This window comes from Numida meleagris, chromosome 1, assembly GCF_002078875.1.
Source record: "Numida meleagris isolate 19003 breed g44 Domestic line chromosome 1, NumMel1.0, whole genome shotgun sequence".
In the NCBI taxonomy this organism is placed as follows: domain Eukaryota; kingdom Metazoa; phylum Chordata; class Aves; order Galliformes; family Numididae; genus Numida; species Numida meleagris.
The window spans coordinates 43484933-43496501 of record NC_034409.1 but is presented as its reverse complement, the minus strand read 5'-3'; the positions used below and the strand labels follow the sequence as shown (position 1 = coordinate 43496501).

At 36.9% G+C, this 11569-nt stretch overlaps 1 protein-coding gene across 2 annotated transcripts in view; it reads right to left on the bottom strand.

Annotated features, from left to right (window-relative positions):
• Window positions 9276–11569, bottom strand: part of TMTC3 (transmembrane and tetratricopeptide repeat containing 3) — a 39343-nt gene continuing 37049 nt past the window's right edge. For both annotated transcript variants that reach the window (XM_021385346.1, XM_021385345.1), the window contains exon 15: window positions 9276–11487. In XM_021385346.1, the coding sequence (XP_021241021.1) occupies window positions 10664–11487 (824 nt within the window). In that variant the 3' untranslated portion in view covers window positions 9276–10663. The remainder of the gene's footprint in view (window positions 11488–11569) is intronic.

Below are 11569 nucleotides of genomic sequence, written 5' to 3'. Positions count from 1 at the left end.
AAATAGCTCATGTACGAAAAATATTCGCATCATTTATTGTTCTGGTAGTCTGTGCCTTTTGCCTCATTTCCAGCCTGAGTTATTTATAGTTGTTTTCTCCTTTTTTGTTCTTGTACAAACATTGGCTTTTAGCCTAAGTGGTATTTTTTCTTCCATTTTATAACCTCCTACTGGGTATTTTGATAACCACATGCCCTTTTGATTTTGTTTAGCCTTAGATAACAAGCTCTAGGTCTTTACAGAATATAAGCCCTCTGCTTTCCCTATTCAGCCAGCAGAAATTCTCTATATTTGTTTTAATTTGAATTTATTGACCTTGAACATAGGTAAACAAAAATAAGTTCATATTCCAGATGAGCATTATCAACACCTTTCTACCAGAGATACCTTTTCAACTCAGTCACCTTATTTTCTGCTAAATGACTTCAGTAATTTATGACCATGTTGATATGTAGAACAGCCAAGCACATTTCCACCTTAGTTTTTTGCAAACTTCCATCTTGTAACAGTACTGGAGTTTAGGAACAAACTGAGCATTAGGGCAAATGTACTTTTTTTTTTTTTTTTTTCCTCTAGGTGTACCTTACCAAATTCTGGGAGAAACATCTTTCTCAAACAGAAGTGACATTGATTTCTTTAATACCATTTTAGAGATCACTGTTCTCATCAATACAGCTCTTTGGTTCTTGGATCTTTTATAACTTAGCAACCACAACATCCTGGAATAAGCTACAAAGTTTAACAATGTATTATGTGAATACGTTCTTTTTAACAACAAACCTTCATTCATTTATGTCCTCTAGCTAGTATTAAAATAAGTAACTTTCTATTATTCTCTACCATACATTTTGTGATTCTTTTCTGTATCTCTTCTATCCTGAAAACCCTTGTTTAAGTAATACATAACTTCTGTGATGCCTTTCCATGAATTTGATCATAGCTCTTATATCTCCCTATACCTTTTTGAATTCCATGCTGTGTCTGGAGTCAGCCTGGACAGTATCCAGCATAGTAAAATGTCTTGCTCCAGCCCTTTTGAAGCAGTTGGCTAGTACAGCCGTATTCACACGAGGATGGGACAGCTGAGGAGTCTGTGACCAGGCAAAGAGTTGATGTGCCTCTGACTATCCCCAAATGGGAATGCTGAGAAGAGCAGTCAGGTATAGAAATATGCAAGAAAAGTGCAAGATTCCATAAATCAAGATGTTTGCAGAAGGCAGTATATGAAACAACATTAAGGTGCATGACTGTGCATAGAGTAATGCAAATAGAACGACAGAACAGAATGAGCGTAACCAGAGTTGGAGGGGACCTGACCTAGCTCCCTAAGCAAAGCAGGGCTAAATTCAAAGCTTGACCAGGATGGGCAAGTCTACTTCCAGGAAAGTTCTGAACTCTCTGACAGGCAGAGATCCCACGACTCTGCTTTAGATTATTCTTGATTGTGAAGAATTTTCTTACATTTAATTAGGATTTCCCGTACTGCAGATTTTGCCTATTAGATTTGCTGTGCATCACTGAAGATAATTTGTCTACAGTTTCTGTGCTAAAGAGTTGAAGACTGCAATAAGTCCCTGTGGCCTTTGTCTTTAGGCAAAACAAAGCCAGCTTCTTGAGCCTCTGCTCACACATCATCTGCTACAGCCCTCAACCACACTGGATATGCAGAACTCCTCTGAAGAGCAGCCACACCAAATTAGACTGTAGCATATGCAACCCACTTTCAGTCTCAGAAAGTGAATGCTTACAGAAACAGGAAAAGCAATATTTCTCTAACAAATACTCAAGCTCCTAGTAATCTGTGGAGTAAACAGCTCTTGACACACTGGTTTTATCCTTGTGTTGAAAAACCTTAGGTACTATTTTTTCTCTTAAATATTTCCAGTTGTATTGTATTTGCAATATTCTGAACATGGCCTTTACAGCACTTTTGCTGTTTGGTGTAGTTCTACATTAGGCTCTTCAGCATGTATGCATAACAACTCTAAATTACAACTAAAACTTGTGAGTATAGGATTTGACAGTGACATTTAAAGAGTAAATTACTGTTTTTCCTTTGATTATGCAGTTACGGAAAAGCAACAATTTCTCAAAAAGAAAACTGCAGGCAGGAAGGTATGTTAATGAACAATATTATGGAGACATTCATACTTCAATAGACTGTTGAAGCTTTGTAAAACCCTAGATGCTTTATTGCCAGTTGGCAATATATAATGGAAACACCATTTTTATTTATTTCCTAGTTTAGATCATCACATACTTCCATGATGATGATGATGATCTCAGGAGAGAGGCCGTATCTTCTTGAGGTGTCATTCAGAGCATTGCAATTTGTCTTGTCACATGGAGAACATGGATTGGATTGCTGCTTAAGATTTATATTCTTACTCGCCTGAACCATAGCAAAGTTGCTACTACGACTTCAAGGAAAACTAACTGCAAGCAGCTAAATGCAGGATAGAAATATGGAACAATGCTAGCTTATTTTTATCCATAAAACAGTTATTATTGACATAATCACGACTTTCTTGAAATCTTGTTCCAGTTTGGTTTGTTGATTCTACCTCTCCTCATCCTTTTAACAAGACAGTTATCAAGAGGTCAAGCCCAACTGATAATAGCCTTTGCCACTGAAGTTGCAGGGTTGCAGGCAAACAATAGCATGAACAGACACTGCCCCTGGAAGCAATAACTGCTGCCTTCTCAAAATGCTGCCAGATCTCCAGCAGCAAACAAACCAAAACACAAGATTTAACAAAGCACTTAGCCGGTCCTTTGCATGATTTATGCAAGTGCTTTATAGTAGGTAATAAACATTAACTCAGTCATCATTATCTGCAAATATTTTTCTATGTTGCTTGTCAAAATTGTAGTAACAGTTTTCAATAAGAAAGTGAAATGAACACTCTTCCTAAAAAATATTGAGATAACTGTTCTAGTTCTTTAGCAAAGACTTACTTGTGGGATTTAAATACTCATACATTAAAATATATTCAAAACAAAAAGCAAAACAATGAAGATACTCATCAGCAACAAATACATGAAGACTTCAAAACCTCTCCTTTTTCTTTTTCCTCTACAGCCTCTGCCCTGAAGCATTGGCAGTGTGAGAAGGTACCAGTGCCAGAGAACGAAAGATCACAAGAGAACAAAGAGAACCTCTAAGTATTCAAGGAATAGCCTGTGTTATCCCAATTCAGTTTAACCTTTGGTCCCTAATCGCATCTCACTTTGAACTGAAAAAGGAACCGTGTACCAATGAAAACAACTGTATGACAGGTTTTCTTAAACTCTGCACTTGACATGGCCTGTAATTGATGAGCTAGTTTGCTATATTTTTTCATCACCCAGAAAGCTGTTTGGATACCCAGATACTATACAGCAGTATTTTGTTATTGTTATTATTTTAAATAACAAAAATCTAGATAACTTTTATGCATTTCAGTTGCCTTGTGTGTGTTATTTTGTTCTGTAAATCTAGCAACGTAGAATTTGTCTTATGTTCATAAATTGAAGGATCATCTGGCAATTTTTGTACATATGATTTGGTGCAGATAGGGAAAGGAAAATGAGGGGAAGAAGAAAGATGATCAAAAGGAAGTCAATAGAAAGAAGGTTTTGTTTGTGAATTTTATCACAAGATAAACCAGTGCACACAACTGGAATATCCTGGGAAAATCCTGCAGGTATAATTTTAATACCTTACACAAAATTAAAATATTTGTAATTTCATTGTTGCTTTTACCCTTGCACAACGCATAGTACAAGGGCTGCTCTGAAACGAATGCCTCTTATTTTATTATGTTGGCCCACGATGACAACAGAGGTGGATGCTGGCAGTACGGCAGTAGAGGCTGAACCGTCCCACCAATATCCTGTTCCGTTCTGTTGCCGTGTGACAGATGGCAGCAGAGGGGTAGTCTGACAGAATGGCATCTGACATGGATGCGTGCGTGAAGTAATGGTTTGTAACTGAATCCCTCCATGCAGAAAAAAATGGCACCCACTGACATTCATTCATCAGTGCTCACTAAACATTTCTGGAGACCAAACAGTGGCTGTGAGCACAGTGAGGCAGTGGGTGGTATGTTTCAGCAGTGGCAACAGTGGATCACCTCTGCTGGTGCATATTATGAGTGTGGCATCCAGACTCTTGTTCAGCGCTGATGAAAATGCACAGCTAATGGTGGTAACTATGTTAGAAAAGATAGAAAAAGTGTTTTGTAGCTGAGAATTTTCTGTTTATTGAATAGTGTTATTGTGCTCTTTGTTTCTGTTGTAGTTCCTATGGAAATAAACAGGAGGCACTACTTTCGGAGTGACCTATGTATATGCATTAGAACAAAACTACATTTCATCCACGTTGATCATAATGAAATTATTCCAAAAAAACTTTTTGTTTGTTCTTGTCAATACTCTAGCAAATCAATTCTCTTGCAGTATCTGTAGAAACAGCTGAAGGAAAATCTCTAGACAGGTAAATTTAAGCCTAAATAATCACACCAGAGACTTGATTGACTATATTCTCCCAAGTAGGAATACAGTATGACTCATCCAGATAATCCTCATCAACAGATCATATACTTCATACAAACCCACTCATATAAATACATCTAAAGAAACACTGCTCCATGCAGCTTCCTTTGCTTCTGCACAGAATTTGAATTTCCCGAGTATTAAGATCTCACATCTTTTATTGTCTTTGTTTTGTTTGTAACTATTTATTCCGCAAAACTTTAAGTGCCTATGTAGAGAACTGAAAAAAAGCCAGCACTGTAGTTATGACTGAAAATTGTTCCGGAAGGCAGAAAGGGTGTTCAGAAGTTCCTTTTAAACTTATTTTATCAGTTATTGTCTTTGTTCTTTATTTAACCTTAAAAAAAAAATAACAAAACAAAAACAAAACCACTGTACTTTTGCACCACTCTTGAGCACAGCAGTTATTACACGGCTTTTGTATAACTACTAGATTTCAGTAGCACTTAGCATTTCTTACAGATTGGCTTCCCTCACTTCTTCCCTCTCTGTACAGCTCTCAGGTGTGCACAGCGTAATCATGCTGCCTTTGTCTGCTAATGAGAAGGCACACGTTTTAACATCCGCAGAAAAACTGCTATATCTTGCAAACAGTCATGTGATTGCTGATGTTCTTGTAGCTGAGACATGCAGCACACTCAAGCAAACCTCTGTTATTCAATTGAGGGCTTATGAAAGGTAAAAGTGGACCTCCTGTAAGCATCAGTTGTTATAATCTCAGTTTTTTGTCCTGGTGAGTTAGTGCTAGGGCACTGTGCTGCAGTGATGATCGCGTACAACAAAACATAGCACTGGGTTAGCATTTGCCAATCAAATAAAGGTGAGAAAAATTTCATGGTATTTTAAAAGTCAAACTGTATGACTCCTACTTTTGGTAAGACATCCTGTAATTGTTGTATTTTCCTCCTCCACCTACTTGCATTGTGTGTGCATGAATACACATATAATTAAAAATATCTTGCTACGTGTATTTAAAAAGACAATACGCTAGTGACTACACATAAAGAACAAAGACATATTCTGAATAGGTGTAGGAAGTCTGAATAACTTCCTTCATTTTAATGCTCACTTTCATTCTATCTAGAATCCATCATGCTTCATGTTCGTGACAGTTACAACTCAGAAAAGATGCAGAAAATTTGCAACCTCATATCAAGCTTTTGCATTTTATCCTCCCCCCAAACTATATCAAATACAGCAATTTATCCCTACTGCCAACCCACTGGTAACTAGAATTTCTGCCAGCACCGCCCATTCACTCATTAGCATATGTAAATCTTTCCACATCATCAAGGAGTAGTCTGTCACACAAAGCCCCACATACCCACACATTTATTTCTCTCCTTGTACCCACATCTCAACAAAGTAAAATAAAATAAAACACAGTTCATCCAGACAAGTGTGTAACCTATGAACTCATTGCAAAGCACGTTAATGCCTCTGTGTGGACATTTAGTACAAGTCACTGACAGTTTGGTAAGCATGTTTGAAGACACCAGCTGAACACGGACTTATCTATGCATGTTTTTCATTTATTTCCTATACTGGAAAAGTTGTAGCAGGTGAAACCTGCTTGCATTATGCTGGAATCTATAAACATTATATTAATATTTTGTTTTAAGCAGGATTCCTCAGATTGGAGTACCTAATACCTGTAAAGTCCAATTCTCTTTCTAGTAACCTTTGAATGCATTAAACTGTGCTGTGGAAGGTTAAACTTGGTTTTCTCAAGCTCTTTCCTAGCTCAAGGAAGTTACGTGGCTGTTGTGGTTTAACCCAGCAGGTGGCTCAGCAGCACGTAGTGGTTCACTCATTCCAACCCCTTCCCAGTGGGATGGGGGAAAGAACAGAAAAAAATGTAGAACTTAGCGGTTGAGATAAAACTATTTACTATGATAAAGGAAAAAAAAAAAAAGGATAATGTTTATAGTAATAGTTATTATTACACTGTTCCCATCCCAAAACAATTATGCAGAAGGTTCTGTGGTGGGTTTTCTCCCTTCTTTTTTTTATTTATTTGAGACAGACAACCATGTATGGAAGCAAAAGACACATGTTCTGTGTGCAGAACCGGTGATTTGTGGAAAGGAACTAACATCAGACTGTAGATAGGAGGCTTTAAGTCGTGGAGACGAGCTTCCTACCACTCGCTGTTATAAAAATAATGTGGTATTTATCTAGAATTCTTTTCCTTTGCTTTAAATGTAGCATAGAAATGCATGTGAACTAGTAAGCTACACTTTTGGCAAAGAGAAAAGGTTTACTTACCTTTTTGTAAGTTATGCTGGAGGGACAGACACTTCTGGCTCAGCTGAAACACTACACGAAGACCATTACAGTTTTGTAAGTAGAGGAAATGAGATGAAGAGCAGGTGGAAGGAGAGGTGTCATCCATCCTTTACATTTTCAAGCTTTTTGCCTAAGCAAAGCAGGATTCCTAGACTGAACTTTGGTGCATCTGATGCAGGCCCTTAGGAGCAGGTTCTGCTTCAGTTCCAGACATTTTGCCAGGCAGAGATGGATCAGAGCCTCTGCAGGGAAAAGTCCCAGCCACACACATTTACCCAAACTAGGACTTTTTTTTTGTGCCTTTGTGGGATACAAAGTCTGCAAGAGCTTGGGGCGGGTGCTGACTTCCCAGAATTGTTTTGATCTCCATTGATACTCATTGAAGTTTGAAGAAGAAACAAATGCCACAAGCCTGCATATTCATAGCTCCATACCTTGGATGAAGGGTAGGCAGCTTTACAAAGTACATACAGTCTGATCCTGCAAAAACCTCATCTGACCATGAAGTAGAAGGTGACTGAAGTAAAGCACCTGAAAAGCTGTTCTTTGTGCCTCTTAGTCTTACAATGCTCTATGGATGTGAGGAAGGGGAATCTACTGAGATGCTGTGCTTGACAATCTATATGCATTGTGCCAAAACACTTCAGCAGCTTTTGAAGTACTTAACTTCTGTAACTGACAACATCTTCTGTGACAAAGGTGGTATTTCTAGCAGGTCAGTGCTTTGTTCTGAAGTTGCATGAAGAGTGAGGTTGCCTCAGTATCCCACAGCCCCAGTTCAGTTCAGCTATTTTTGGTGAACGAGACAGGCCAAGTAATAAAACACTTTTGTCAGTAATTTATGGCCATTTAGGAGGAACATGGTCACAACAGTCACAGCTCTAGGGCAACAAAGAACACTTGCATCTTTCGCATCCCATAGGCACATGTCTCTTCAGAGTAGGAGGATCTCTCAATCTGTCTGCTTCATGCCAAAGGGTCAGTGGGGAACGAGGCTGCAGGCTATAATTATTATATTATTTCACAGCTTAAAGCCAAGACTCACACTTCCCTAAGATTTCAGCACATCATTTTCCTTTTAAATGCACTGAAATTGTGTTAGGTTTCAAAATACGGTACAGACCAGTAAGTCACTGCAATGGCAGAAATCAAAAGCTTCTTACTGCATTCAGTTAAAAGTAGCATATTTTCTTACTTGCCTTGTAAGTGAACCTCGATCTACTGCTGTATTTCTGCATGTTTACTCCCATCCTCACCTTTTTTCTTCCAGTATTTCCTAAGCAAGGTACAAACAGCACTGAACACTGAAAAAAATTTCTCTTGTACTTGGTTCTTTTTGACTCCAATCCATGAAATTCTGCACATGCCTGTTTATAGGAAAATATTTCCTATTCTTCATAATAACCAACAATTTCCCCTGACAGAGTTCATAAAAACAATACATTAAAAAAAAGATCAGATCTGAATGAATGTGTAATTTGACTATTTTTTAGAAGCTATGCTGCTTAACTTTACTGTAACATTTTTTCTATGAGTTTAAAATGGTTGATGCACCCTAACAGGCTAAATCCAACTTGGCACACTGACAAAATACTTGTTATTACTGCATTTTCTCTAAAACAAAGGGTGTGCATTACCTGCTAAGAGACTGGAAGATCTACTACCAGCATTCTCTAGTTCATGTCAGTCTGATGATTTCATTCACTTAAGCCTGATGACACCTTTGAGAGTCAGTGAATCTGATGCTTCTTGCTAGTCCCTAAAGAGCAGGTACTTGGATGGTCGAGAGCTGAGTGATAGGAACTCAATTGCCAAAACTGAGAACGTGCCTTTTCTCTTCTTGAATGTTCAGACCAAATTTTTGCCCACTTGGTCAGACAGAAAGCATCTTTTCTTCCTACTTAGTTCCTTACACTTCCAAATGAATGTTACTTTGTATCAACCAGAACAATGACTAATTCATTCCTAAAGCAAAGGTAAGGAGGGAAGACTTAATACGCTATTTTGTATTCCTGTAGAGCTCTACATATCAACTATTTTAGCAACAAATATCCAAGTTATTCACCAATTAAGATAAAGCAGTTATTTTCCAGGTGTGGTCAAAAGATTTCTGGTGCTATGGGAAAAACGTTAAGTTTGTATATGAAGAAAGGCTCAATCTAGTTATGTCTGCAGCTTTTAAATCATGGTTTTAAAAACCCACACTCTCTTTTCCTAGTTATTACCATACAAGCAATTGTTGTGGTAACATTACAAATGATACATAATAGTGGCAAGGTCCCTGCAAGGCCTTCAAACACTGAAGAACCCTCCCACAAAGATAAACATTACATCTTACATGCAGCTGGATTACTGCCAAAAGGCAGAAAGCTGAGCAGTTACAGAAAGGACTATGGTTAAACAGTACAGTTGCTAAGGAATAATTCTACATCATTAAAGAAGACAGAACATGAAGAGTAAAGTTAGATTTAATGATTAAATTATGTCTGAACCCATCTCTTCTTTTCCTTTCTCATAGTTACACAAAGCATCAGGTTTTGGTAATCGATAATATATATGAACAAAAAATATATGCATTGCACAAAGATAAAAGGAACACTGAAATTACAAAAAAAATTAATGTCATGTAGGAAATAAAAGTGGTGTATTAGTAGCAAAACATAAATGGGATTATTTTAGTAGTCAAAATAAATATTTAATAAAAAGCACACATTCATGACAAATTATCAAAACAAAGAACTTAGTATTTAGAAGGACCTTATCCAAATTTCCTTGCATTAAGCATTGCTAAATTCAGTGGTTTAAATATTATCAAATTGCTCTAAGCAATCATTGCTTAAGTTAGTGTTGCAAAAAGTCATGAGACTAAAAATTCTGTCCAATGAACAGTAAATCCATTATACTAAACAAAGAAGAATTTCCTACATCAAGGAGTCAATCCACAGTCATTGAAACACAGTTCACAAGAACTACTGCATAGCATACTGGTTACTGTACCAAAAGTGCATTTGTCAGTATTCAATGAACTGGGGAAAAAGAAAAAAAACCTTTTTTTTTTTGTATATATGTATATATATTAAACAAAATAAATCCCAAAGCCCAAACAACCAGATGTTTGATAGTTGAAGAAAAAACACACATCTTCTTTAAAAGTAAAAGTAGACTCTAAAGTTTTTAAGAGCACCATAGGAAGTATCAAGTAAAACAGTATGAAACTTTGTGGTAAGTAAAGAACAAATAAAACTATTGTACCATTCCTTATTTAGAACACAACTGAAAATTTTAGTGTTGCTGTTGCATTGTCCTATGGTCTAACAGATACATACTACAACCAGTGGCGTTTTACTGACTTTTTGCTAAGCACTGGAAACAACACAAGGAAAAATGCTTTTCTATGTAGAGCAAAAGTATAGAAAGATTTAAGCTGCCAATGTGCAAACAGAAATGTAGAAAATGTTAATGCAAACAGATTTTTATGGCAGCAGTGCCTGGCTTATTCCATTAATCCTCCACTCAGTTCTTTTGCCGACTCTTTGAAAGTAGCATTCCTGAATATCCCTGACTTACAAAGAATTTCTGAGTCATTTTCTCAATTTTAAATTCTGCATTTAAAATTGTTCTCAGCCCATTATCCTTCAATCCCCATCCATCCCCCTCATATTTAAAAGTTGTAGTTTTGTCTCATAAAACATTACAGTGAGTTCTGCTTCTTGTTAAGTGATATGCAGTCAACGTTTTTTCTATTTGCAAAATACTGAAATCATCTTCCAGTTGATTCATATATTAAACAACAATTAAAAATGGTACACCCCCTTACTCTACTGTGACATAATAAAGACTATTCGCCATTTAATATACGCTCAATCTCTTCTAGTCTTTTCAAAGCAGCAACTCTCTTTTTTTCAATATCTTTGATTTCTTTTGTAGATTTTTTGGGAGTCTCTTTTTTTTCCATACTGTTTTTCTCTGCTTGTTTCTTATTCTTTGAACGTCCTTTATTGTTATCAGCTGTTGTTTGGGAGGGTTTCTGCTCATTTTTTACTTCTTTTGAATTCTGAAATGATGGTTTTTTTTCTTCTGTAGCAGCAGTGGCAGTAGCACCTGCTGGAACCGTTGACTGCTCTGTAGCACTAAGTGATGCAATTTTACTTCTAACTATGTTTAGATGACGCTGAATATACTCTTCATGAGGTGCCAGTGCTAGAGTTTCCACCAAACATTTTTCTGCTTTTATTAAGTCTCGTTCTTCAAAGTAAACAACACAAAGATTATGTTTCCCTTGCACATTGTTGGGATCCAGTTCCAAAATTTTTTCAAAACACTTTTTTGCTCCAACTATATCTTTCTTTTGGTTCATAAGGATATCTCCTTTCAAAATTAGACCTTTGGTATGATCAGGGTAGTATTTCAGTAAGTCTTCCAGGATGGGCAAAGCCATCAATTCTTTTGCTGTCTGTGAATAAAGCAGTGCCAAATTGAACAAAGCACTTCGAAAGTTTGGCTGTAACTTTATGGCTTTCTTCATCCATGCCTCTGCTTCTGTATCTTTTTTGTCATCCATTGCCAGCATACCCAAATTGAAGTAACCATTTGCATCCTGTGGTTCTTCTTTCACATAATTTAACAGTCTTTGTTTAGCTTCAGGTCTAAGCTGAGCATTGCCTAAATGACAGAAAATACATTAAGTTTTATTCTAAACACTTTTAGGCCAGGCCTGTAAATCGCTAATTGCTACACAAATTAA